General features: G+C 53.3%; 3 protein-coding genes across 4 annotated transcripts in view; all 3 read left to right on the top strand.

Moving 5' to 3' along the window:
• Nucleotides 1-507: 507 nt before the first annotated feature.
• UBE4A (ubiquitination factor E4A) lies at nucleotides 508-10816 on the top strand. Of its 2 annotated transcripts, XM_039721909.1 has the most exons (20): nucleotides 508-572; nucleotides 1054-1218; nucleotides 1288-1464; nucleotides 1555-1667; nucleotides 2228-2380; nucleotides 2467-2626; nucleotides 2840-3042; nucleotides 3256-3447; nucleotides 3989-4322; nucleotides 4600-4726; nucleotides 5660-5967; nucleotides 6529-6661; nucleotides 7621-7808; nucleotides 7895-7995; nucleotides 8096-8209; nucleotides 8860-9034; nucleotides 9175-9355; nucleotides 9536-9683; nucleotides 9880-10037; nucleotides 10182-10816. In XM_039721909.1, the coding sequence occupies exons 2-20, from the start codon at nucleotides 1095-1097 to the stop codon at nucleotides 10321-10323; spliced, it is 3231 nt and encodes a 1076-aa protein (XP_039577843.1). In that variant the 5' UTR covers nucleotides 508-572; nucleotides 1054-1094; the 3' UTR covers nucleotides 10324-10816. The 2 variants fall into 2 exon arrangements, with proteins under 2 accessions (XP_039577843.1, XP_039577841.1); XM_039721907.1 differs by lacking the exon at nucleotides 508-572 and having other exon boundaries at nucleotides 814-1218.
• A 103-nt stretch (nucleotides 10817-10919) lies between these two features.
• Nucleotides 10920-12268, top strand: ATP5MG (ATP synthase membrane subunit g). The gene is made up of 3 exons (XM_039721910.1): nucleotides 10920-11080; nucleotides 11395-11555; nucleotides 12096-12268. Exons 1-3 carry the CDS (start codon nucleotides 11017-11019, stop codon nucleotides 12192-12194), a joined length of 324 nt encoding a protein of 107 aa, XP_039577844.1. The 5' UTR covers nucleotides 10920-11016; the 3' UTR covers nucleotides 12195-12268.
• Nucleotides 12269-13966: 1698 nt separating this feature from the next.
• Nucleotides 13967-26251, top strand: part of KMT2A (lysine methyltransferase 2A) — a 41156-nt gene continuing 28871 nt past the window's right edge. Inside the window, exons 1-4 of the mRNA XM_039721753.1 lie at nucleotides 13967-14290; nucleotides 20647-20665; nucleotides 21763-21832; nucleotides 22885-25550. Coding sequence (XP_039577687.1) covers nucleotides 14022-14290; nucleotides 20647-20665; nucleotides 21763-21832; nucleotides 22885-25550 — 3024 coding nt within the window. The 5' untranslated portion in view covers nucleotides 13967-14021. The remainder of the gene's footprint in view (nucleotides 14291-20646; nucleotides 20666-21762; nucleotides 21833-22884; nucleotides 25551-26251) is intronic.

Below are 26251 nucleotides of genomic sequence, written 5' to 3'. Positions count from 1 at the left end.
ATCAATCTGCCTTTGCATCTCCCCACAGAGCCCCGGGCAGGGTGTTTTCAGTCCTCACCTCACCTCTGTCCTGCCAGGGGAGGGATGGAGCAGCTGGAGGCCAGCCCAGCCCAGCAGGGATGAATGGAGGGTGTGATGTAAACATACAGGGTGAAATATAAACATATAGGGTGTAATGTAAACATATAGGGTGAAATACAAACATATAGGGTGGAATGGAAACATATAGGGTGTAATATAAACATATAGGGTGAAACTGTCCCGTTCCCGTTCCCGTTCCCATTACCCGTTCCTGTCTCTCCCATTCCCGTTCCCGTTCCCGTCTCTCCCGTTCCCATTCCCGTTCCCGTTCCCGTTCCTGTCTCTCCCGTTCCCGTTCCCGTTCCCGTTCCTGTCTCTCCCGTTCCCGTTCCCGCGGGTGTCGTTCCCCGTCCCGGCCGCCAGGCGTCGCTGCCGCCGCTCCCGCCCGTTCTCCCCAAGTCCCGCCTCCCGCGCTTCACTTCCGGCGCGTCGCGGTGACGTCAATCGCGGTGCGACGCGGTGACGCGCAGAGCTCTCCGGCGGCGGCCCAGGTGGGACCGGAGCGAGAGTGGGACCGGAGCGGGGCGGGGCGGGACCGGGCTGGGCCCGGAGCGACAGTGGGACCGGAGCGGGAGCGGGCTGGTCTCGGAGCAGGAGCGGGGCGGGACCGGGCTGGCCCCGGAGCGGGAGCAGGCCGGGACCGGAGCCCCCGCACCGAGCGGTACGAGCCCGCCGCGCCCGGGGGGGGGGGCCCCGGACCGGGAGCGGAGCGGGGCGGGGCGGGACCGGACCGGGCTGGGCCCGGAGCGAGAGTGGGACCGGAGCGGGAGCGGGCTGGTCTCGGAGCAGGAGCGGGGCGGGACCGGGCTGGCCCCGGAGCGGGAGCGGGAGCGGGACTGGACTGGTCCCAGAGCGGGACCGGGCTGGCCCCGGAGCGGGAGCAGGCCGGGACCGGAGCCCCCGCACCGAGCGGTACGAGCCCGCCGCGCCCGGGGGGAGCGGCCCCGGGCGCTGACGGCGGCCCTCCCGCAGCCTTGCCCCGGCGGAGCCGTATGGCGCGGCCCTGAGGGGAGATGACCGACCAGGAGAACAACAACAGCATCTCCAGCAACCCCTTCGCCGCCCTCTTCGGCTCCGTGGCGGCCGCCAAGCACTTCGCCGCCGTCCAGAAGCAGCAGCAGCTGCGGCAGCTGGCAGGTGGGAGGCGCGGCCGGCCGGGGCAGGGCGGGACAGGCCGTCCCCAGACGCTGAGGGCTCTGTCCGCAGGCGAGGAGACGTCCATCAGCCAGGATGACTCGGACAACAGCGTCTCGGAGAGCCTGGACGACTGCGACTACTCGGTGGCCGAGATCAGCCGCTCGTTCCGCTCGCAGCGCGAGCTCTGCGAGCAGCTCAACATCAACCACATGATCCAGAGGATCTTCCTCATCACCCTGGACAACAGTGAGCCCGGCTGCGGGGCAGCTCTGTGTGCCTGGCGCGGGAGGGCACAGTCCTGCCTGCAGGTGCATCACGTCCCTCTGCCCTTCCCAGGTGACCCCAGCATGAAGAGTGGGAACGGGATCCCGGCGCGCTGTGTCTACCTGGAGGAGATGGCTGCAGACCTGGATGAGCAGGACTGGCTGGACATGGACAATGTGGAGCAGGTAGGGAGGCCTGCCTGGGGCCGCCTGCAGGCTTTGGCCACCAGACTGAGTTTGGCCACCAGATTGAGTTTTTTTCCTCAGAATGTACAAATGTATCCCAAATCCTTTTCCAAAATGAAGCTGGCAGTTACTGTTTTGCTGGAAAAGTCCATAAGATTTTTGGGGTATGAGACGGAGAAAAGTGTAGAAGTTGGGGAATCCAACCCTCCCTCCTGGAAGCTGCAGGAGTTTGCTGCCCTGCAGGTCTGTGTGGGTGGGAAAGGGAAGGAAAACCAGGGAACTCAGTGTCCATGCACACCCTCATCTTCATTTGCAGCGTATCAGTCACTCCTGCTGAGCATTTCAGGGGTTTCTGGTGGGGTGCTGTTGTTCCATGAGGCACTGGGGGATTTGCTCAGGGCAGAAGCAGCTGTGGTTCTCACTGCAGCACTCTGGTACCCAGCGAGGGACAGGGAGAGCCTTTCCCAGCAGGAGCCGTGCGCTGCGGAGCTTCCTGCTGTGCAGGGCTGAGCCCCGTGCCGCTGTGCCGTGTCACTGTGCCCCTCTCTGGTGCTGCCCAGGCCCTGTTCACGCGCCTGCTGCTGCCCGAGCCCGGCAGCCACCTGATCCCCATGACGTGTGCCAGCAGCCAGAACCTGTCGGCCGACCGCGACGCCGGCGAGAGGCAGATCCTGCGCTACCTCTACGCCTGCTTCCGCCGCGCCCGCCAGGAGGTGGGCACTGCCAGCCCCGCCGCCCCGCTGCCCCGCGGCGCCCCGGCCCGCCCGTGTGACCCCGCTGCCCTGCTGTCCCCGCTCAGATCACCAAGGTCCCCGAGAACCTGCTGCCCTTCGCCGTGCGCTGCCGCAACCTGACCGTGTCCAACACGCGCACCGTGCTCCTCACCCCCGAGATCTACGTCAACCAGAACGTCTACGAGCAGCTGCTGGACCTGATGCTGGAGGCGCTGCGAGGGGCACGTGAGTGTGGCCAGCTCGTGCCCCTGCCTCAGGGCTGCGACCTGCCCTGGAGCATCGTGCAGTTGGGGGCTGTCACGGGGGCGCTGGCGTTGTGCCGGCCTCAAACCATGACAGTGAAGCTTTGGCTCCCCTGGCTGCCAAAAGAGGGGTTGTGTTTGGGTGGGTTTGGCGTTGGAGCACTGTGAGTAACAGCATCCTTGTACCTCCTGCCAGAGTTTGAAGACATGACCGAGTTCCTTGAGGAGGTGATAGAAGCCTTGACGATGGACGAGGAGGTGCGCACGTTTGGGGAGGTCATGGTTCCCGTGTTTGACATTCTGCTGGGGAGAATCAAGGAGCTGGACCTCTGCCAGATCCTGCTGTACACGTACCTCGATGTGCTCCTCTACTTCACAAAGCAGAAGGACATAGCAAAGGTGGGTACCCTGGTTAGGCAGGAGCTTTTTGCAGGGGCACATGTACTAGACCTGATCTGCAGAGGTCAAAGCAGCAGTGTGGTGTGACAACTCCCAATGTGTGTAGTCAAACCCCTGCTCCCCTTCTCGTAGCCTGCCACAAACCCATCAGTTTGTTAGGGTTTGTTGCTGGGATTTTGGACAACTGTCAGCATGTCCTGATGTGTTCCCCAGGTTTTTGCAGGCTACATCCAGCCCAAGGATCCCAGCAATGGACAGATGTACCAGAAGACTTTGCTTGGTGTTGTTTTAAATATCTCCTGCTTGTTGAAGACCCCTGGCGTGGTGGAGAACCATGGCTACTTTCTGAATCCATCCCGATCCAGCCCACAGGAGATTAAAGTGCAGGAATCCAACATCCATCAGGTGGGAGAAGGGGGTAGTTCTACTTCCTGCAGTGTTAGTGATCTCTCATTGCCTGAGGATTCAAAACGTGGTATCAGGGCTTGAGTTCCACTGCTGGTTCACCAGTTGAGAAAGTGACAGGCAACATTCTCTCTCATTTTGCAAGTAAATTTCTTCCTTAGAGAAATGCCACTAGGATAGTTCCAGTAGGTCAGGAGTGAAACGTGAGGATGCAGGATATAAACACAGGAGTGAGCTGGGGTGCAGAGGTCATCCCTGAGAGGGGCTTTCCCACTTGGGTTCTTTCAGTCTGTCAAAAATAGGCAAAGAATTTTGGATTTACTCCGTATGAGAACAAATTGTCTCAGCTGTGCTTTTGAGAACATCCCTAATTGTTGTTTTCTGCCAGCCCCAGGATCTGACCTGCTTGTAACAGCTGTGTGTGATGGGTGATTCACGGGGTGTGCTGAGGAGTAGGAGAGGGTCTGATGGCAGAGATGTCAGAGAGGCAAAAGAACAGCCCGCAAGGACTCATGCAGCTGTGTTCTGTTTCCTCTAACAGTTCATGGCCCAGTTCCATGAGAAGATCTACCAGATGCTGAAGAACCTGTTGCAGCTGTCACCAGAGACGAAGCACAGGATCCTCTCCTGGCTGGGGAACTGCCTCCATGCCAACGCGGGCCGCACCAAAATTTGGGCTAACCAGATGCCAGAGATCTTCTTCCAGATGTACGCCTCAGATGCCTTCTTCCTCAACCTGGGGGCTGCCCTCCTGAAGCTGTGCCAGCCCTTCTGCAAACCCAGATCTGCAAAGCTGCTCACCTTCAACCCTACCTACTGTGCCCTGAAGGAGCTGAACGAAGAGGAGAGGAGGAGCAAGAACGTACACATGAAAGGTACACCTAAGCACTGGGGACTGAGGGAATGGGAAAGGGGATCTCCTCAGGTCCCCACTTCACCCAGTAGTGCCCTCTCAGTGGATGCCATTAGGGTTAGGGGACAGTTAGAAGTGTGGCTAGAGAAGAGCAAGAAGAGAGCTGAATACAAATAAAATGCTGCCAATATCACCAGGAGCCCTTTTGTGTCCTCAGGAGCGACCCTCTTAAGCCCTCAAGCCCTCTCCTCACCAGCACTGCTGGGTAGGACCTGATGCAGAGATGCTTTTCCTTACAGGTTTGGAAAAAGAAACGTGTTTGATCCCTGCTCTGAGCGAGCAAGAGCCGCAGTTTGCAAACAGCTACAACCTGGTGACAGAAAACCTGGTGCTCACACAGTACACCCTGCACTTGGGGTTTCACAGGTACTTTCAGTTCCCCTGGGGCTGTTTTCCACCCATGTGCAGCTATGCACATTTCAGTAAATACTCTGAACACAGGGTGGCCAGCTGAGCTGCTGCTTGAGCTTCAGCCTGACTGACTGCAGGAAGAAATTTTGCTCACATTTTTGCTAAGCAGCATACACTCAGGCTTTAAACCATGATTGTGGGTTTTGATTCTCAAATCCCCTTGGCCTTTCTGCAAGTGTTTTATCGTAATAAACGAGTCTTGCAGGCTCCATGTTATTTTTAGACACCAATTGCCAAGTGCTGGGTATTTGTAGGTTGCTCCATTCCCCCTCTCCTTGGGGCAGGAGCTGCATGCAGGTGGCAGAGCACCTGCCCACTGGGAGTGACCTAAACACCCTGATAGCTGGGCTGTATGTGAAACAGCAGTGTGAGGTAGCTGTCAGCTTCCAGGAGAGGATTTTCTGGACACTAAAACACTCTGTTTTGCACAGCTTCCCTCTGCAAATCGTTGCCTAGATACTGTGAGGTCATGGCTGATCCAAGCAGAGTCCCCTTCTGGTTTATTCTCTAAATATAGACATTGACAAAAAAGTTATTATGCAAGTGGCTTGTTGCTGGGAAACTGAAGTGTCACCTTGCAAGCATCTCTAGATCCCTGGATCCCTGACCTCAGTGGCCCAAGGGAGCTCGGTGCTGCAGAGGGCTCTGCCATGTCCCCAGGCCACTCTGCAGGTGCCGTGGTCTCTCACAGGGTCTCGTACCCTCCCAGGTCCTGCCGAGCCTTTCCCCAAGACTTCCCATTGCCAGAGCCCCAGACAGGGTACCCACGGGAAATTATCTGAATCCACCAGCACAGAACAGTCTCCCACCAGCTTCTGCATTGGTGAGGCAGCGTGTCTGTCTGTCTGTGTGTCTCCTGAGCCCCTCCTTGCCTCCTTTCCCGGGCAGGTTGCACGACCAGATGGTAAAGATAAACCAAAGCCTTCACCGCCTGCAAGTGGCATGGCGAGAAGCTCAGCAGAGCTCCAGCCCCGCTGCTGACAGCCTCAGGGAGCAGTTTGAGCGCCTGATGACCATCTATCTCTCCACCAAGACGGCCATGACGGACCCGCAGATGCTGCAGAACTGCCTGAACCTGCAGGTGTCCATGGCAGTGCTGCTGGTGCAGCTGGCTGTGGGGAACCAGGGCAGCGAGGCGCTGGAGCTGAGCTTCCCGCTGCCGCAGGTGGAGCACAGCGCGCTGGCCTACGTGCCCGGTGAGCCCAGGGTGCTGTGGGGCCAGCACTGCACACACCAGCACTGCAACAGCTGCCTGAGCAGCAGCTTCCCTGTGCAGGGCAGCACACGCTGCCACCACCGACATCGTGCAGAGTATTCTCTCTGAAGAGGATCACTCTTAGGAAATTTGGGGCTGTTTGAGGTGCCATACTTAGGGTAGTGACCTTTTAGGAGTCCTACTCATTTGTACATGGCACGTTCTACATTGATTTAGTGTTTTCTCTACATGTAAACTCTTTTTTCTGGGGCCTGCTTCAGGATTCTTCCCTGGGGGGCTGTGTAGAAGTGTGTCATCAGCAGACAGCTTCTGGATTCACCCCAGAAGTGACCTGACTTGTGGGAGGGAAGAGGGGAAGTGAGTCCCACGTGTTACTCATGCCATCAGGCTGGGCCTTCTTCTCCATAGCAGGTTCTAATACAGCTTGTTAATTACCAATACTTAATCAGCATCAGGATGGTGAGGGGACAGTGCATGGGAGGCTGGAAAAGGGCAAGGTGAGCTGCCTGGGGAGGAGCTCAGCTACAATCTCTGTTTGCAGAGTTCTTTGCCGATAATTTGGGCGACTTCTTCATTTTCCTGCGGCGTTTTGCCGATGACATCTTGGAGACTTCTGCCGATTCCCTGGAGCACATCCTTGACTTTGTTACTGTTTTCATGGGTGACGTGGAGAGGTAGGTGCTGCCCTGGGTCCTTGTTGCAGAACACTCGGGGTGACCAAGCAAGTAGAAATTGCAGAGCTGTCTTGAGGCCTGGTTTGTGCAGCTGTGAGCAGGTTGATCTTTTTGGAACAGCTGAAAGAAGCCTGCAGGAGGCACACAGGGAATACAGGCCTGCCTGGAGGCCACAGGCTTCATGCAAGGTTCAGATGGGATTTAGTGCTTAAATATATGTGTTTGCTTGTATGATGCAGAAACCTCATTAGCTACAGCCATTTTGTACTTGTTAAAGGATCTGTTGGGAGTGTCTCTGTGATGTCCACTGAACAGAACTGAGTAGTTCTATTGATCTTTCTCATAAGACATCACCCTGCTTTCTGCATTTCTGCTGTTCATTAATTTACACTCAGCAGCTGCAGATGGAGCTTTCCCATGGTAGGCAGCTCTCGTTGTTCCTGCTGTCCCTGGGAGGTGGAGTGTGTAGCTCTTCCTGGCAGTCCCCTACAGCATCACCTGGGGCAGGTGGTTTAGCTTCTGCCCCACAAGTGCAGCAGAGGTATACTCTGACCTCAGTGTTTGGTGCTGGACAGCAGATGCAGCAGGGAAAGCACTTGGATTTGCAGAGTGGAAAGGAAGCAGGTCCATGGGCAGTAGGAAAACAGCTGTGAGGGCTGGTGGGGTTTGCTCCAGAGCTCCAGCTGACAAGCAGACATTGGGCTGTGAGTGAGAGGGCTGCTGTAGGAGGGGTGAGAGCAGCAGCTTGGCTGTTCCCACACTCTTCTGGCCTTTGCCTGAGATTCCACTGTGGCACGGAGTCTGTGCAAGTGAGAGCTGACCCAGAGCTGGCTTTACTGATGGTCTGCAGCAATCTGGCACTCAGGCACAGAGGAGCACAGATCCTGGAGTGATTCCTGAGCAGCTCCATGCTGCACCGTGGACATGCCGTCCTGCATTTGCTTTGTTTTCTCTCGCAGGATGAAAAACCCTCACCTGCGAGCCAAGCTGGCTGAAGTGCTGGAGGCTGTGATGCCTCACCTGGATCAGGCTCAGAGCCCGCTGGTGTCCAGCGTGTTCCACCGCAAGCGCGTGTTCTGCTCTTACCGGCACGCCGCCCACCTGGCCGAGGCTCTCATCAAGGTCTTCGTGGATATCGAGTTCACGGGTAAGCACAGAATGGCAGGAGTTGTGCTCCCTGAGTAGCACCTGTGGGGGACTGTCTCCTTGAAAGGTTCTTTGGCTTGTGCCCAGGTGACCCACACCAGTTTGAGCAGAAGTTCAACTACCGCCGCCCCATGTATCCCATCCTCAGGTACATGTGGGACACCGATTCCTACCGGGACAGCATCAAGGTGCACGCCTGGGTGTGCACGTGGGTGTGCAGCTCACGTGGCTCCGTGTCCTGCCACTGGGGCTGGGCTGCAGATGTTGCTATTGCCCCTTTCTTGCCAGGCTCTGGCTGATTATGCCTCCGAGAACCTGGAGGCAATGAATCCCCCTCTCTTCCTGCGCTTCCTTAACCTGCTCATGAACGATGCCATTTTCCTGTTGGATGAAGCCATACAGGTAGGGCTGAGCTCACGTTCCCTCATCGTCAGGTGAACATGTTCTCACTTCCTTGGTGCAATGCTGACCTCCAGAACAGGGCCAGCTTGCCAGGCCCTGCCTGGTGAGTCTCTGCAGGAAACAATCCCGAGATGGGGTGGCCAATGCCCCGGGAGAAGGGAAGGCCAGGAGGAAGGGTCTGGGGCCCTGTGGGTTACCCTTCCTTCCTTTGGGTTCAGGAGGCAGCTCAGAACCAAGAGGAGCAAAAGGGCTCTTTCAGATCCAGCAGGAAGCACGCTGGGAAATCTGCCTGTTCCTAATCTGGACACACTCAGGCTGTAAATAATCACTGTGGGTTTTGATTCTCAAATCCCCTTGCTCTTTCTGCAAGTGTTTTAGCCTAAAAAAGGCCTTTTGTCTCCAGGCAGTTCTCCTTTGGGATTACAAGGGAATTATTTCAGGTGCTCTCGTGTCCCTGGTGTGTGTTAAATGTCTCTCTGCTGTTGCTGCTGGAAAGGGCTATTTTGGGGAGCTATTACCTGCCAGAGAACTGATTGCTGGAAGGCCAGCAGATAAGATGGGTGATACGGATGTTGCCTGACTGGTTTTGAGCATTCCTGGACCTCCTTGGCGTGGCCACCCACCCAAACAGTGCATGTGTTCTGTCTCAGTACCTCAGCAAGATCAAAGTTCAGCAGATTGAGAAGGACCGAGGCGAGTGGGACAGCCTGTCCCCGGAGGCTCGCCGCGAGAAGGAGTCCAGCCTGCAGATGTTTGGTCAGCTGGCACGTTTCCACAACATCATGTCCAATGAAACCATTGGCACTCTGGCTTTCCTGACTTCAGGTAGGGAAAACGGCCCCTCCTGCCTGCCAGGACCTGGAGGAGAGCCCTACCAGGGAGAGAGCAGGCAGGAACCTGGTTTCAGGGTGGTCAGGTGAGGATGGAGTTGCTGTGAATCTGCAAACTGTTGTTTTGCTTTCCAGAAATCAAGTCCCTCTTTGTGCATCCGTTCCTGGCTGAACGCATCATCTCCATGCTCAACTACTTCCTGCAACACCTGGTTGGGCCTAAAATGGGAGCTTTGAAGGTGAAGGATTTCAGTGAGTTTGACTTCAAACCACAGCAGCTCGTGTCTGACATCTGCACCATCTACCTAAACCTTGGGTAGGTGATGAGGGGAGTGATCCTGTCAGTAGCAGCTTGGGGGACAAATGCTTAGTTACACTCGAGCTTTTCTTTAGCTTTGAGTCCTTTGCCATGGGAACGTGGCTGCTGTGGGGACTGTCTTGCAGCCCTGGTAAATGGGGATTCTTAAGCCTTTCTCTCACGTAACCTGTGGTGCAGGGATGAAGAAAACTTCTGTGCCACAGTCCCCAAGGACGGCCGCTCCTACTCACCGACGCTCTTTGCCCAGACCGTGCGGGTGCTGAAGAAGATCAACAAGCCTGGCAACATGATCGTGTCTTTCAGTAACCTGGCTGAGAGGATCAAGGTGAGCACTGGAGGGAATTCAACGTGCAGAAAAAGATAGAGAGGGTTCCCTGTGTCCTTTTCGCTCTGTGTGTTGCTGCATCTTTGCTGTGGAGCTGGATTTCTGGGAGCTTTGTCCAGGGTCCAGGTGGGGCAGCTGGGAGGGTTCCCTGCCTGCACAGGGAGGCTGGTCCCTGAAAGCCACGTGTGCTCCCCAGTCTCTTGCAGACCGGCAGCAGCAGGAAGAGGAGACGTATGCAGATGCCTGTGATGAATTCCTGGACCCAATCATGAGCACTCTGATGTCAGACCCCGTGATCCTGCCCTCCTCCCGTGTCACTGTGGACAGATCGACCATAGCCCGGCACCTCCTCAGGTGTGCAGCACAGCCCTCACACCCTGACACTTTTGGGATCTATTTCACACATCCTGTGACTCTTCCTGGCCTCTTTTTTTTTATTTATTTTTATCTCTAGCACGAGGAGTGTCCAAGTAACCTCCTTGATGTTTTGTGTTTCAGTGATCAGACAGATCCTTTCAATCGGAGCCCCCTCACTATGGACCAGATCAGACCAAACACAGAGCTAAAAGAGAAGATACAGAGATGGCTTGCAGAGAGGAAAAAGCAGAAGGAGGAGGAGCTGGAGGACACGCTGAACTAAAAGACAGGATCTCATCTCTAGACCTCCTGTCATGGGCGAGTCACAGCCATGCAGGGGTAGAGGCTGGAGCTGCCACCCTAGTGACAACCACATTTAGTGCATTGCCACCACCTTTGGAGCCTCTCCTCAGACCTTCCCTGCCAGCCCTCGTTCCCTCCTTTCCTTTCAAGACTCTCTCTTTAATACTATGACTTCCCAGTGCACTGCAGCTCCGAGCTGGGCAGAAGAACACAGCTCCTCATGATGTGGTGCCCTGCCTCTCCATTACCTGCCCTTTGTGTTGGCCACGTTCCAGCAACACCAAAACCTCCCTCTGTTCTGTGTTTAAACTGTAACCATCTTTCCCTGGTGCAAGCAATGCCTCCGGGGGATGGACAGCAGGGGGACAGCAGTTGTTCCAGCTTTTATGTGCCAGGGGCATAGCAGGGTTTGCTTCCCCAGTGCGTGTTGGGAATGGCGGGCGTTGGAAATTAAACACAGAGCTCATCTTGCAGCTGGTGCTGGAGGTCTGGCGGTGCCGGGAGCTGTAGGAAGCGGCGCGGGGCCGGGTGCGGGGCTGGGTGCGGGGAGCGGCGCGGGCCCGGCCCCGCCGCGGCCCGGCCCCGCCCCGCGCACGTGGCCCGGGGTCCTCGGTGCGGGCTGGCCGCGGCGAACGCCGGGCGCGGCGCGGGCGGTGACATTGAGCGCGCAGCCATGGCCAAGGCGGCGCAGGGGCTGGTGCAGCGGCTGGTGCAGCGCGGGCCCGAGCTGCTCGGCGGTGAGGCACCGGGCTGCGGCCGCGGCAGCGATGGAGGGGCGAGGGAGCGCAGCGGAGGGGAGGGGGAACGGGGCCGAGGGCAGCGGGCCGAGGCTCAGGGCAGCGGGCCGGGTCTGAGGGCAGCGGGCCGGGGATGAGGGAAGCGGGACGGAGCTGAGGGCAGCGGGGCTGAGGGCAGCCGGCCCGGGGCTCAGGGCAGCAGCCCGGGGCTCAGGGCAGCGGGCTGGGGCTGAGGGCACCGAGCCGGCCCCGGGGAGGCCTGGCGGGCTCCCGCCGTTGGGAGAACACCGTCCGCTCCGCTCGCCCTCCCGCAGCCGCCGTGACCTACTCGAAGCCGCGCTTGGCCACGTTCTGGTACTACGCCAAGGTGGAGCTGGCCCCGCCGACCCCCGCCGAGATCCCGCGGGCCATCGACAGCATGAAGGGCCTGGTGAGAGCGTTCCAGAGCGGCCGCCTGGCGCAGCTCACCGTCAAGGTACCGGCCGGAGGGACGCGACAGTGCCAGCACAGCTCCAGCAGGAGCCTCCTGGCCCCCCAGGACATGCTCTGCTCCTGCCTTGGGAAGCAGAGGGAACTGTTGGCTGCGATGTATGAAGCTCATGGAATTCAGGGGCCCAGAGCTTAAAGTGTTTTATTGGCTTTGCTTTAATTCTTCCCTGCCTGGACCAGGCTGATTGTTCCCCTCTGCTCGCAGGAAAAGGGAGAATCCATAGGTGGCTGAATGAGCCCAGCCTCCTGGATCAGCTGTGTCATTGGCTGGCCTTGAAATCAGCGTGTTGCCGTGTGTGGCTAAGAAATGGTCCTTGAAGGAGCTGTAGAAAGCCACAATCAGCAGCTGACAGTGTGCTTATGTTGTAGAACGTTTCTGTGATGGGATATGTTGAGGGGTGGCTGAATACAGCAAACACTCTGCCCCACTTCTGGGTTTTTGCCTTGAGAGCTGCTGGAGGGCAGGGATGTGGGAGCTGTTGTGGGAGCGTGGGATGTGATCTGAGCAGTGCCTTTTCCCTTTCAGGACGCACTGAGGAACGGCCTGGTGGCCACGGAGGTGCTGATGTGGTTTTACATCGGGGAGATCATCGGCAAGGGCGGCCTCATCGGCTACAACGTGTGAGCCCTCCCCTCAGCTGTGCCACCCTGCTGGGTCTGGGACGGGGTCTGCAACAATAAACTGGGAGCCTGTACCGAGCTGTTGTCATCCTTGTCTGGTGCTCTGACAGGTGCCAGCCTGTCCTGGGGCAGTGCTGGCAGGGCTGGCTCGTCAGGAGGGGTCTGAGGGCCAGGCCCAAGGGTGCCAGAGCTGCTTTAGTGACATCGCTTTGGCCACCAGAGCTCTGTGTGTAAGCAGTAGGTTGTTCTGGCATGGATGGAAACCTTTTCTTCTTTCTTGTTGAAAGAAGGCTTCCTGCCCCAGCAGCTCTGGGTCACAACTGGCCCCAGGTCACGCCACAGATGGGAAAGCTGAGGCTCAATGAACTCCCCAGCTTCTGGGGGGCAGTCTGCAGCAGGAGCAGTGGCTGGAGCTGTGCTTCCAGTCCCTGCCCAGCCTGTGGTTGCTCAGCCCCAGCAAACCTGACCAGGGCTGGCTGAGCAGGGGTGAATGTTGGCCCCCAGAACTGCTCCTCCCCACGAGCTTTTTGCTCCTGTCACCACAAACCCTTCACCCAGCAGGTGGAGAGAGTAGCAAGGGGAATGGCCAGGCCCTGTTGTGGGATTCTGCAGGATGTGTTCCTCAAGGAGAGGGAGGTCACATGTGGGATGTCATGTGTGAGCTTGACTGCAAGGAGGATTCTGAACCTGAGAACCTCACCAAGGGCAAGGCTGTCTGATCTGGCTCCAGCACCACCTGTTCTGACCTGTTCTTGTCCACACGTGCCCCTGTCAGAGCAGGTTCTGGTGGGCGCTCAGGGGGCTGCAGCTCACAGCAGCGCTGGCCAGGAGCAGCTTCAGTGGGAGGGTGGGATTGAGCTGCACCAGTAAAGCACGGGAGAGCTCAAAGATGCTCCTGTCCCTAGACACGAAAACAACATCTAATTTCAGATCTCCCGGGAAGTCCTGGGGAGCAGAAGCCCAGGCAGCAGAGGGGCTGTGACCCCAGAGCCTCCAGCAGCTCGTCCCTAACACCCGAGCAGTCCGGACAAACAGCCTCCCGCCCTCCCTCTGCCCTGCCCTCAGCTGATGAACTCCGGAGCAAAATGGGCATTTTGGTCCCCAAGCAGAGGGATTTACACCTTATCCGTGCGTTTGCAGCGCTGCTCTCACAGAACACGGCGGCACTTGTTGGGTGTTAACCCTGTTCTCGCCGTGCTGTGCGCGACAGAATTGCCAGCCCGGTGCCGCCGCCGCCTCCCTCCCGGGGGCGGCACCCGGCGGGACGCGGCACGGCCGGGGCGCGGGGCCGCGGGCAGGGCACAGCCGGCTCGCCCCGGCCGAGCTGCGCGCTCTGCCATGCCGGGCCCGGGGCCGCGCCCCGCGCCCCGCATACGGCCCGGCGCTATGCAGGGGGGCGGCTGCACCGCCTATGCCGTATGCGCGGTCCGGGGCGCGGGGCTCCTGCTCCCGCTCGGCATCGCCCTCGGCGTTATGAGGGCTGCTAGCGGCCCGCTTATACGGCAGGCAGGTTCCGGGGCCGGCTCGCGAGGAGCCCCGCGCCTGTATGGCACTGAGAGTTATGAGGGGCCGCGGCGGCCGGAGGCTGCGCCATCCAGGACGGGGGGCTGCACTGAGGCTCGGGCCTGGGGCTCTGCATATCGCCCAGCGTTATGCCGGGCTAGCACTGATCGAGCATGGCTTATTCATGTGCCGGGGCGGCGGGATGGCGGAGCCCCACAACCTGCATGGCACCCGTTGTTATGCAGCGCCTCCACGGGCCGGCGAAGCGCTATGCAGGGCGCGGGGTGCGGCCCGGCCCCGCTCTCTGGCTCGTCGCCTCTCAGTAAAGATGGCGCACAGCGGTCGGTGGCGCTTCCCCGCCCGGCCCGGCAGCGGCGGCTGGGGCCGCCGGGGCCCGGGGGGGTCCCGCCTACGGGTGCCGGCCGTGCATAGCCTGCGGCGGTGCCCGCTCCGGCCGCCCATCGCCGTCCCTGCCCGCGCACGCGACTTGCCGCCGGTGCGTTCCTCCCCGCCGCCGCCTCCATTATCCGTCTCCCGCCGCTCCCGCGCCCGCGGCGGGGCGGGATGCGGTGCGCGCAGCCCGCGGCCGGCAGCGAGGTAGGAGGGATGCTGCGGCCCGGGGCCGCCCGGCGCGCCCCGCTGCCGGGGATGCTCGGCGGGGTGACGCGTCCTTCCCCGGGCGCGGGGGCTCCAGGGGGCTGGGCTGCCGGCCCCTCCTGCGGGCCCGGCGGTGGGTGTCGCGCACCGGCCCTCCCCCTTCTCCTCCTCCTCCTCCTCCTCTTCCTCCCTTCTCCGCTGTGGATGCCCCAGGCGGAGCTTGGCCCGTTGCGAGAGGCCGTTCGCCGGTACTAGGAGCCCTGCCGCTCCTTTTTTTCTTCTTTTTTTTCTTCTTTTTTTCGAGTTGCTCTTCTTCCTCCCTTCATTTTTTAATTTTTTTTTTAAGCCTTTCTAAGGCAGCCGGAGTGGGAGTGCGACAACAACCCACCTATTGACAGAGCAGGGAAGACATGATGGGGGTGTGTTACTACGAGCTGCAGCGCTGCTCTCCCCCAGTTGTTTTGCATCGCTCCTTGGCGGCATCCTCGTGCCGGCAAGAGGATTCCCCAGGTCTTTTGTACCAGGAGGGCTTTATTATAGATTTTTGAAGGGCCAGCTCTGTCTGTCTCTTCTCCAGGCAGGTTGTCAGCTGTAGGGTAGGTGAATGTATCTTTGTATTTTGGTTTCCTTTCCCGTCACTAGCAGAGTTCATTAAAACACACGTGAAAATACAGTTTTCTTGTGTCTTTCTGGCCTGGTTTTGGCGTTTTCTGTTGGGTGCCATAAAGTGGAGCTCCTTGCTCGTGGCTGAGCTGGAGGAGTTCCTTGCCTGTGGAGCGGCAGCTGCGGTGCTGGAGGAGCTGGGTTGTGTTTGCAGGAGCAGAGCTGAGCGTGGGGACACTCCTGCCCTCACCTGTGCCCCCTCTGGGTGTGAGTCACTGCTCTCACTAACACCATCATCTCAGGGGGTGCACTTTGGGATGCTTCTCTTTTTTGTTTTTGCAAGTAGACATGGCTTGATGGAATTCATGGAGTCCTCTGAGAAGCAGTTAATATCTCACCAGTGCTAGTTCAGGGATAGAAATGACTTGAGATCTGGCTAACCAAGCTGACCACAGAGTTAATAACCCAGGAGGTTTTTCATGTGGGGGGAGGCAAGTTGCTTTGTTTCTTTTTTTCTTTTTTTTTTTCCCTGAGATGACATTGGGCTGTGGTTTGTTTAATTCCAGTTGTCTTCAAGTATATTTTTGCATCTCAAAAAAGCCCTAAATCATCTTAGAGATATCTTTTTGAGTTTAGCCTTTAGGGTATTTTTGCTTTAAAGTAAAATAGCTTGAGTGCGTTGTAGGTGTGGCATCTGATTAACACAGGGTCTCCTGGATTTTAAGAATTCTACTTATTACATCTCTTTTCTACTTAGCTGCTAATAGCTTTTCCCTAATAACCTTGCATACAGTAGAAATAAATGATAAACATTGATTTGTGGCTTGTTGTTTGTAGGTTCAGTTTTGCCTGACCGCTCATGAGCCAGGCAGGGGCAGACCCCAGGTGTTTCCCCTCGCTCTGGGTTTGCAGCATGCTCAGAGAGGATCCTCACAAACAGTCAGATTGAGTTAACTCGCCCAGTTGGTTCCTTTCCTTTGGTGATGCTCAAGAAACACAACATTTTTGCATCAAAGGGTGCTCTCCTGGCTGGTGACTTGTGCACTTGTCATAGTCCTAGTGAAGATTACAGCACCAGAGGCTGCTTTTTTCTGTCCTGCAGTACAAGTTCTCTGTGAGGTGGGGGTGAGGGTGTGAAAAGGGCTCTGGCACGTGTAGGAAGCCAGCACATGGGGGCTGCCTGTGGTCTCTCCAGAGGGGAGGGCAGCTGTGTGCAGTGCAGGAACCATGCAGTTTCTGGTACCACTGGGGCAGCTGCTCTGGGGGCTTCCAGGAGACCCCTTCATATTAGGGCTCACCGTGTCCTCTCAGAAACTGCCTGGTGCTCATGCTGTTCTTTCCACAAGGTTGAGGGTCCTTCCTGAGCCAGGCCAGTTACACTATTCAACCGAGTTGTCATTATTCCTCATCAGGAATAAACTCTGAGCAGTTGTTTTGAGGTCAGGAGCCAGTGGCTGTCAGAGGAAGAAGCGGTGTTACCTTTTTATTTACAACTTCTGCTCCACGTGCTTGTTTTTTTTCTACCTCATTCTTGTCTGCACTTGTGTAGGTACCTGTTGAAATTGGGTATTACCACCAAGTTAGATGCAGGAGTAATGTTGTCCAGAGCAAGTGTTAGACTCAGTCTTTCCCTTGTCTCCTTGACAGTTTTGTAGTACATAGCAAACTGCATTTCTCATTTAAAATATACCTGAATTCTGGGGTGGCAGGGCATTCTCCTCAGATTGAGGTCACTTTGTACAAAACCTTGTCTTCTGCTGCAGCTCAGTGTTGCACTGAGTTATCTCGAAACCAGCTCACATTAAAGGAGCCACATTCTGATACTCAATTTTGACACCACAAGAATTGCTGGGGGACTTTTTGCACAGTGAAGCTGTAACTGGTTGAAAGGTAGCATTTGTACTGTGTACTGACCTTTCAGCTTGGTGTGAGTGGCACTGTAGGAGCAAGAAAAATACGGTTGCACTTTCTTGGTTCATTATGTCAATATTTGGCATAAAAGAAGCATAAACATAGTTGTTAAATATCTGCTCTGCCTGTCAGTTTAGAGCTTCCTGCCTGTCTGTGAAGGGGGATTGAAGCTTTGGGACATAAAAGTTGAGAGTGTGCTGGATGCATGCTGACAGTTACCCCCGTAAATCTGCGTTGGCTGAAAGCTGCAGAAGCTCAAGTTTGGCAGTTGCATGTGGTGGTGATGGTGGTGTCCCTGGTAGCACCTGGGGCATAATGTTTGAATTAAGGTGAATGTTGGAGTTGTGGATGATCGCTGATGCCGGGAATGTTTGGAAATGGTATTAGATCCATGTCCTGGGGGTAAGGATTACCTTCCATACTGCTGCCAGGGTCATGCCTGAGCTGGAAGTACAGATAATTTATTCTGTTTGCCTCAAAATTTCCTCACATAGTGTTAGGTTGAATGGTCACTGTCAGACTGCTTGAGTGTTTAATGTGTGAGTTGGAGGTGCAGAGCCTTTCCTGTCAGTGTAAGGTGGTCACTGCACGTGCACAGGGAGGGGACTGCTGTAGGTGTTTATGTCTGACAAGAGACACGTGGTGGGTGAGGATGATGCAGGTCATGGCCCAAGAGATGGAGGTTCCTTTGTGCACTTTCCCTTCCTGAACATGCGGGTGCTGCTTTGGCAGACGTGTGAAAATAAAAGAATGTTTCTGGTTTTGTGCTTTGGTCAGCTTTGTTCAGTGCTCCAAACCCTCAGGAGAAGCAGTTTTGGGAAGTTTGTTAGGAATTTGGGAAGCTTTTCAGTTGAGAGGTGATGTAGCTCGTCCCACTGGCATCAGCAGTGGGCAGGTAAGGCAATGTCAGAGCAGCAGCCTTGACTGGTGAGTTTGTTCCAGGGGCTTTTGGACACTGTGCTTCTTCAGCTGGAAACTCCTGGGACAGACTTGCAGCAGTGCTTGGCCATGCACTTCTGCATTGGCACCCGAGTGCTGAACTGCAGCACCTGTTGGAGCAAACAGGTAACTCCTCAAGTCAGTGGTTCATCACTTCTCAGGGATACCACAGAATTTCCAGAGCAGGGTTAGCTGTTCCCCCCAAGCTGAGCTGCAGAGCATAGTTTGACTTTAGTTTCTTTAGGAACATATGTTTAGGAGAAAAAGATGAGTTTACCACCACAAAAGAATTTTTTTAATGCATCCGTACAGCAGCTGTGGGGCTTTTCTCTCATCATCTGCAAGCTTCATCTTTCTAGGTAGTGGTTTGACTGACCCTCTTCCTTGGAAGTGGTATTATTGAAAGCTTGTTGTGACCAGAATGAGAGTGTTTCACGTGGTCTAATAAGCATTTCTCTGTATTCAGAATGGAAAGCATAAATCAGAATTTCTCATCCAGGTTGGAGCCAGGACTCTGGCAAAACAGATCTGTATTCTCAGTAACATACCTGCCCTGAGCCTCAGACCCATAAAGAACAATATATTCTTTTTAATTCTGGAAAAATGGGGCTCTGGATGCTGCAGCCCTAATCACCGTTGTATTACCACGGGTGATGCCTGAGGGTACCACTGCAGTGTGGTTTGGGGCTGTCATGTGGAGGTGAACAGGCCAAGGGCTGCTCTGTGATCTCAGGGTGTTCTCTGTAGGTTGGTGCTGCTCCCAGGTGAAGCCCCAGCAAAGTCTGTGCATCACTTCTGCTAGGGCTTCAGTTTAATTAAACAATGGAAGGACGAATGTCCCCTTACCTGAGTTGGTGCATAACAATCACCCCAAGTGCTCAGCTGTTTATTATTGAAGTTGCATCACGAGTAATGGCTTGGGAAGCGTCTGCCTGAACTCCCAGCAGACTGCTCTGCTCCCAGCACCCGGTGTTTGTCTCAGGGTTACTACCTGCCAACTCCCAGGGTGTTTACTCTGCTGAAAGCAGAGGAGTCTGGTAGATGTTGTGCTGCAGTCACTAAGCAGGCATCTGAATGAGCTGCTAAAAATAGCTTATCCCTTTCCAAGAAAGCGAGGTGCTGTCTAACTTGGGCCAAACCCAGGATGGGGAATGGGAAGGACAGCATTGGTCAGGTGACTCTATTGTAAAATAAACTTTTTCAGGTGATGATTGGAGTGGCTGCTGGTTTAGAGCCCCATGCAACTTCAGATCCATAGTGGTATGGTTTATACTGTTATTCTTCAGACAGAGATCAGAACATCACTTAGTGCCTGCAGGATAGTTTCTCCTTTGAAGGTGGGTTTTCCTGTGAGATCTTTAACTGGAAATTCTTTGAAAAGTAATATTGCTCAAGAGCATTGTGATAGACCTTTGCTTGCAACTTCTCTATTCTTTAGTAGCTGGGTTACTTCAGGAAAAGCCATTCTTTATCTGCACACAACTCTGAAGTTGAACCCAGTTGGGATAGTGTAATGTTTGATGGGTAATGTACATGCTGCCCACAGAGAGATCATCCCATGCCTGCTTGGTTAGTCTTCATGTCTGGCATGAGGCAAGCCTTCCCTCATCCTTTAATTTATAATCCTGAGTGGCCTTTTTTGCATTGCATTATTCTTTTTCAGGTAAATGAGGCCATGTTCAAAATCTTCATGGTTTTTAATCACTCTCCATCTGTCATGACATTTCTGAAAGACTGGAGGAAGGCTGTTCCTGCCTAGTTTGCCTCAAAGCTGCATTTTGGATGTGCTGGCCAACTGAATGGTTTGGCCTGGCAAATGCTGAGTGATACTTAGTGGCTTTCTTCATCTTCTCTGACAGGTCACAGGGTTGCCTTCTCATGTAGTGATAGTGACTGTTCTGAGGTCACCAATACACTCAGGAATGTCCCCGAACACACAAGCACATGTAACATATTGGTCATACTACTTGTGGTTGTAAATGAAGCGGAAGTGATTGTTTTCTGGAAGGAGCCTTTTTGCTGTAGATGCTTCTAGTGACTGGTTGGTAAGAAATGGAAAAAGTCATTCCCAGGCTATTGGGCCAAAGCCAGTATTGATGTTGGAAACATTACATTTTATTTAGCCAGTATTAATGCTGGAAACATTACTTTATATTACATTGACAAAGTAAGATAATAGAGCTCAGTTTGAAAATAATGCAAGTTGTAATCATGGATTGACAGGTGATTGTCAGAAATATGGCAAGTACTGATTTAGTAGCCAGAGATAAAATAATAATGACTTTAGGACCCAGAACAACAAAATGAAGAAAAGATCTCTAGCAGTCACAGGAACTTGGAGGCCAGTGCAAGTCAGGAAATCGCACAGGGTGAGCAGCTGATCCCTCAGCATTTCTAAACCTGACTGTTCTTAGGTATTTGCTATTTCTCTGTGCCTTCTCTGGGTTTCAGCCCACATCTGTCTGCGCTGACAGCTTCGCCCTCTGTCGGGGCTGGGACCCCTGCCCTGCCCACGCCCAGGCAGGCAGTGCTGCAGCACCCAGCGATGTTTACATCCTGCTGCAGCCCACGTGCTCGGGAGAGGCAGGCGTGTCCCTGATCCGCAGTGCTGGGCACTGCTCTCGCTCCGCTGCTCCGGCTGCAGGACTCGAGTTGGGAAGCAGGAGTTTCTCCCTTTCTGGGAATGGCCTCCAGGGGTTCTGTGTGATGCAAGGTGTCTCGGGCAGAAGCAATATCTTCCTTCTGGCATAATTTTATTTCTGTTATGTTGCTTTATCATTGCTTTTTCTGGATTTCTTGTCATTTCTGCTGCAAGTGTGAAGAGCAGATAGGCAGCAGGGATGTGAGGAGGGGCAGGGCCACCCCCTGCTCCAGCAGGTGTATGTGCTGGTGGTGCCTTACAGGTACCTGCAGCCCAAGGGGGTATGTGTTGTATTTAATTGGCCAAAGCATTATCTGCACTGTGCACCTGGATGTCCACCTGGTCAGGGCGTTTGAATTGTTTACACTGGGGCTTGTGAGACACAAACCAGGCAGAAAATTTTGAGAAGTACTTTGTTCTAAAGCCTTGCTCCTTTTCATGTCTCTGATTGTGATGTCACTAGCCGAAATGCTCTTCCTGATCTCTGTAAGTAGATGAAGTAGGAATTCCATGTAAAAAGGATGAGGCAGAACACAAAGAAGTGGTGTTACTTCTTTGCGCAGCTCTCCTTCTTTCACAGTCTTGTCCCTTTTCACTTGCAGGATACTGTTCTTGCAGTGCCTGCCCTTCTTAAAGCTTAGCAGCCACATTGCACAGTGCTTTGAAAGGATAAGCAACAAGTGGCATCTCTGTTTCCAAATTCATAGGAAAGTTAAGACTGGCCAGCTAAATACTTGAGGTGAAAATGGATTAGGAAAGGTGGAATGATATAAAAACAACAAGATGTTGAAAAGATGCCACGCATTTGAGTGGCACATGAACTGGATTGACACCTACAGACTCCTGATACACCTGACTCACTCTGGACCTCATGCCTCCTTCAGAGGAAAGAGCTTCATAGTAGAAGTCAGGTTTTCATCTCTCCTTAAGACCAAGTCTGAAGGGAATTAAAAAGAGAGGATTTACGTAAGTTTGCAGGAAGTTGGGCTGTGTTTGTACTAGAATAATATACACAGAAACATTTCGTTTGCTGGAGTGTGTCTTTAGGGTGGTTTGAATAATAGCTTACAGGAGGAAAGCTTTGTTGTTTGATATGAGCAGCAGATTTTATGTATTAAGGGCTTGTTTCTGTATATATTTGTAGTTTGTTTTCCTGTAACTCTTTTTGATTGTTCTGTAGCTGTAAACTGTAGTTGCTGTGTATGTGTATATAAAAGTTGTATTTCCTTTTTAGCAATTCTTTGTTAGAAGAGCAAATGCCAGTATCTTTTTTAGGGAAGGAAAATCCTCTAGAATCCTTTTGTGCTTCATTCACAGTGGAGTTAATTTCAACATTATTATCCATGTCCTCAGACTTCCGTCTGCTCTCTCATTGCAGGATGAACAGTTTTTAGGTTTTGGTTCAGATGAAGAAGTTAAAGTACGAAGTCCCACCAGGTCCCCCACAGGTAAGTTCAAGTTGCAGGATTGGGAGTTGACTTTCTGGTTTCCTGTGTGATGATTTTGCTATGTCTCTCCTGTTTGTTCCACCAAATCTCATCCACCATAAAAGCCACACCAGTCTTTAGGTTCAATGCAGTTAGTTTTGGATTCTCTATGTCTGATCTGTAAAGGAGAAGGGAAAGTCTGAGTAAAAGAGTTATACTGATGAAACCAGTATTTCAAACCTCATGTCAGTGTTCTGGAGAGGCAGCTATTTAAAGAGTAAGGGTCTGAGACTGTTTGACTATTTTAGTATCTTTAGTAGACTCCTTACTGCCTGTGTTGTCAGTAAATGCTCTCACCAGAGCGCTCTGCTCTTCCACCATAATCATCTGCTCAGCTTGGCTTCAACAGCAAGCTGTGGTGGGGTGCCTTGCTAGTGCAAGGGAAGATCCAGAACTGAAATAGCTGGACTTGGTGAGAATGCAGTGAAATGCATTGGTCAGGGTGGGTGATGAAGTCTTGTGCTTGATGGCTCCAAGTCAGTGCTGAGTATTAACTGTGTTTCAAAGCTAAAACCAGTTTTTAGTAATTTGTCTTGTATCAGCCTTGTGTAGGTTGTTCTTGCTCTCTTGACCTCTCCCTTAGCAGTGCAGATGGATGGCACTTGAAAGGAAGGATTTTTTTGTTCTTTCAACTGGCTGTGAGCTGCTTAAAAAAAATTATTAAAATTCATGTGTTTAAAAGATAGCATGTGCCCTTGAGAATTATTGCTCCCTCTCAACATGAGGTTGGTGCTGGGCTTGTGCAATTGCATATATAATTGTTGGGAAAAGACTAGCTTGCATTTTTAAGCAAGTTATCTGTGTGGTATTTTATGTGGGAAAAGACATTTGTTGGGAAAGGATTCTCTACATGTAGCGCTAAAACTATTTTTATTTGTTGATTATCTGAAATGTTTTGGCAACGTATGGGCAGCATGAATGATACTGAGTAAATACTTATGTGACCTGGGTAATGCTCATCCCACACTTGGAGAAATTTAATATGTTCCCTGCATTCTCTGTTTCCCTCTCAGTTAAATCTAGTCCACGGAAACCTCGCGGGAGGCCCCGGAGCAGTTCTGACCGAAGTTCAGCTGTACTGTCAGACTCCTCATCAGTGTGTTCCCCTTCAAGCAAGTCTGAAACCACATCCATGGAGAAAGTAAAGAAGAAGGAGTCTAAGAGTGGGGAAAAAAGACGAGGAAGACCTCCAGCACTTACAAGTGTGAAATTCAAATTGTCACAGGAGAAGGACACATCAGACATTCAGAAGGGCAGCAAAGAAGAAAAAGAGAGTCTGAAAAAAATCAAAAGATCACCATCCACTACATTTCAGCAAGCAACTAAAATCAAGAAATTAAGAACTAGTAAGCTTTCCCCACTGAAATCTAAATTTAAGCCTGGGGCAAAAATTCAGATTGGGAGGAAGAGCGTTCAGATTGTGCGCAGGAGAGGCAGGCCACCATCCTCTGAACGTTTAAAGACTTCCTCAACTTTAGTCATAAACTCACAGCTGGAGAAACCCCAGAGGATTCGCAAAGAAAAGGATGGCACACCGCCTCTCACGAAGGAGGAGAAGGCTGCTGTCAGACAGAGTCCACGCAGGATTAAGCCTGTCAGGATTATACCTTCCACCAAAAGGACGGATGCTGCGATTGCTAAGCAACTCTTGCAGAGGGCTAAAAAGGGAGCGCAAAAAAAGATTGAGAAAGAAGCAGCCAAACTGCAGGGCAGGATGGGGAGAACACAGCTCAAAAATATTCGACAGTTCATCATGCCAGTTGTGAGTGCAATCTCATCACGGATTATCAAAACACCCAAACGGTTTATTGAGGATGAAGACTACGATCCTCCTATTAAAATATCCAGACTAGAATCCACACCAAACAGCAGGTTCAGCACTACATCTTGTGGCTCCAGTGAAAAGTCCAGCGCCGCTTCTCAACATTCATCTCAGATGTCTTCAGATTCCTCACGGTCCAGCAGCCCCAGCGTGGATACATCTACAGACTCCCAGGCTTCTGAGGAGATGCAGATGCTTTCTGAGGAGCGAAGCAATACTCCAGAGGTTCACACTCCCCTGCCTGTTTCTCAGTCCCCTGAAAACGATAATGGTGATAGAAGAAATAGAAGGTTTTCAATAACGGAAAGAAGTTTTGGCCAGAGGACTGCAAAAAAGCTGTCAGCCTTACCAAGCATGCCACAGCAGCAGTCCTCCTCCTCTCCTCCTCCCCCTTTGCTCACTCCCCCCCCACCACTGCAGCCTGCTTCAAGCATCTCAGACCATACCCCTTGGCTTATGCCTCCAACCATACCGTTAGCCTCACCCTTTCTTCCTGCTTCTGCTGCACCGATGCAAGAGAAACGAAAGTCAATTCTGCGAGAGCCAACATTTAGGTGGACCTCCCTGAAACATTCCAGGTCAGAGCCACAGTACTTCTCATCAGCAAAATATGCCAAAGAGGGTCTTATTCGCAAACCGATATTTGATAACTTCAGACCCCCGCCGCTGACACCGGAGGACGTTGGCTTTGCTTCTGGCTTCTCAACACCAGGTGCCACAGCCCCCACACGTCTCTTTTCGCTTCACTCTGGAGCCAGGTTTGATATGCACAAGAGAAGTCCTCTGCTGCGAGCGCCACGATTCACACCAAGCGAGGCCCACTCCCGGATCTTCGAGTCTGTAACCTTGCCCTCGTCTGTCGGTCGTGCCACCACGGGGACCTCTGCCACGGGCACGTCCTCGCGGCGGCGGAAGAGGAAAGCCTTCAGCCCCATCCGATCAGAGCCCAGGTCTCCTTCGCACTCCATGAGGACGAGGAGCGGGAGGCTTAGTACCTCTGACCTGACAACTCTCACCCCACAGTCTTCTGTCTCTTCCTCATTAACTAGTATTTCAGTTAGTTCTCTTGCCACTAGTGCCTTAAATTCAACTTTTACTTTTCCCTCCCATTCCCTATCACAGTCTGGGGAATCAGCAGAAAGAAGCCAGAGACCAAGGAAGCAGACAAGTGCTCCAGCAGAGCCTTTCTCATCTGGTAGCCCTACTCCTCTCTTCCCCTGGTTCACATCAAGTCCCCAGACAGAGAGAGGCAAAAACAAGGACAGGGCAGCAGAAGAGCTCTCCAAAGATAAAGATGCTGACAAAGGCCTGGAGAAGGACAAGAGCAGAGAGAAAGACAGAGAGAGAGAAAAGGAGAATAAACGAGAGTCAAAGAAAGAGAAGAGGAGAAAAGGGTCAGAAATACAGAGCAGCGCTGCTTTGTTTCCTGTAGGTAAAATGCCCAAAGAAAAAGTCAGTGAAGATGCTGCAGCATCATCGTCCGCCAAGAAAACTGCCGGGCGGAAGAAGTCTGCAGCAGTAGATGCCACGGCAGAAGTTTCCACTGCTGCTCTGGTAGATACAACAGCTGTCAAAACCAAAACATCCAAGAAAGGTAGAGGGGGGCTGGACAAATCAGACCTGGACCTCAGCCCCACTGTGCCGTCTTTGGAGAAGGAAAAAGCTCTGCGTCTTTCTGCTCCCTCATCAAGCACTGTTAAACATTCTGCTTCCTCCATCAGTTCTATGTTGGCTCAAGCAGACAAACTGCCAATGACTGACAAGAGGGTAGCCAGTCTTCTGAAAAAGGCAAAAGCCCAGCTGTACAAGATTGAGAAGAGCAAGTCCCTCAAGCAAGCAGATCAGCCAAAAGCACAGGTACTCCTTTTTCCAAGTTGGGTTTTTTGCTAGAGTGCATCTTACTTTGAACTTGTCCTGAAAGTCACTAATAGCTTTTGTATACTGAGCGTGAAGAATTAATGTGCCAAGCTAAGCAGCTGTTAGTGCAACAGATGGCAAACGACCCAAAAACAAGCATCCCTGGGCAGGAGCTGAGGGGAAGAGGGAGCTGCTGCATAGTTAGCTCAGAGGGGAGCTGCATGCATTTTGGAGACCAGTTCAGCATAGCTGCTTATTGGGTTTCTCTGAACAAATCTAAGCAAAGCGATTATCTAGGGTAGTACTCACTCTGAAAAGTGCAGTTCCAGCAAAATGCAGTGTCTGTCTTGGCCTCGAGGTTTCTTGGGGACCCTCCTCGAGTATAAACTTGGCTTCTGAAGGAAGGTTGTTTCTTGATCTTTCTGTTTTTTAACTTTATGCAGTGATCTCACTTATAGGAGGGAGGAAGATCCATTGGAATTTTGCATCTGATTTGGGGAACTGCTTCCTACCACTTTGCTCTTTTCTCTTTTCCCCACCCCAAAACCACCCTTTTCTGCAGTCCTCTTTACCTGCCAGAAAGGGAGGTCAGATATGTTTTCAGGGAATACTTTTTATTTAAACTTTTACTTTTTGTAGCAGCACTAGTATTGAAAATCACTAGTATATACTTCAAATAGAGAAGCCTCCAGCTGTTTGTT

This window comes from Passer montanus, unplaced genomic scaffold (genome assembly GCF_014805655.1).
Source record: "Passer montanus isolate IOZ18808 unplaced genomic scaffold, ASM1480565v1 scaffold47, whole genome shotgun sequence".
Classification (NCBI taxonomy): domain Eukaryota; kingdom Metazoa; phylum Chordata; class Aves; order Passeriformes; family Passeridae; genus Passer; species Passer montanus.
This window is presented reverse-complemented; position numbering and strand designations above follow the sequence as displayed.

Bases quoted from the DNA above. Each gene is read 5' to 3' on its own strand.
- ATP5MG (XM_039721910.1), top strand. From the start codon at position 11,017: ATGGCCAAGGCGGCGCAGGGGCTGGTGCAGCGGCTGGTGCAGCGCGGG. The intron at 11,081-11,394 runs GTGAGGCACCGG...GCCCTCCCGCAG, and splicing joins CGGGCCCGAGCTGCTCGGCG to CCGCCGTGACCTACTCGAAG. The intron at 11,556-12,095 runs GTACCGGCCGGA...TTTCCCTTTCAG, and splicing joins TGGCGCAGCTCACCGTCAAG to GACGCACTGAGGAACGGCCT.
- UBE4A (XM_039721909.1), top strand. From the start codon at position 1,095: ATGACCGACCAGGAGAACAACAACAGCATCTCCAGCAACCCCTTCGCC. The intron at 1,465-1,554 runs GTGAGCCCGGCT...TGCCCTTCCCAG, and splicing joins CCTCATCACCCTGGACAACA to GTGACCCCAGCATGAAGAGT. The intron at 1,668-2,227 runs GTAGGGAGGCCT...GGTGCTGCCCAG, and splicing joins ACATGGACAATGTGGAGCAG to GCCCTGTTCACGCGCCTGCT.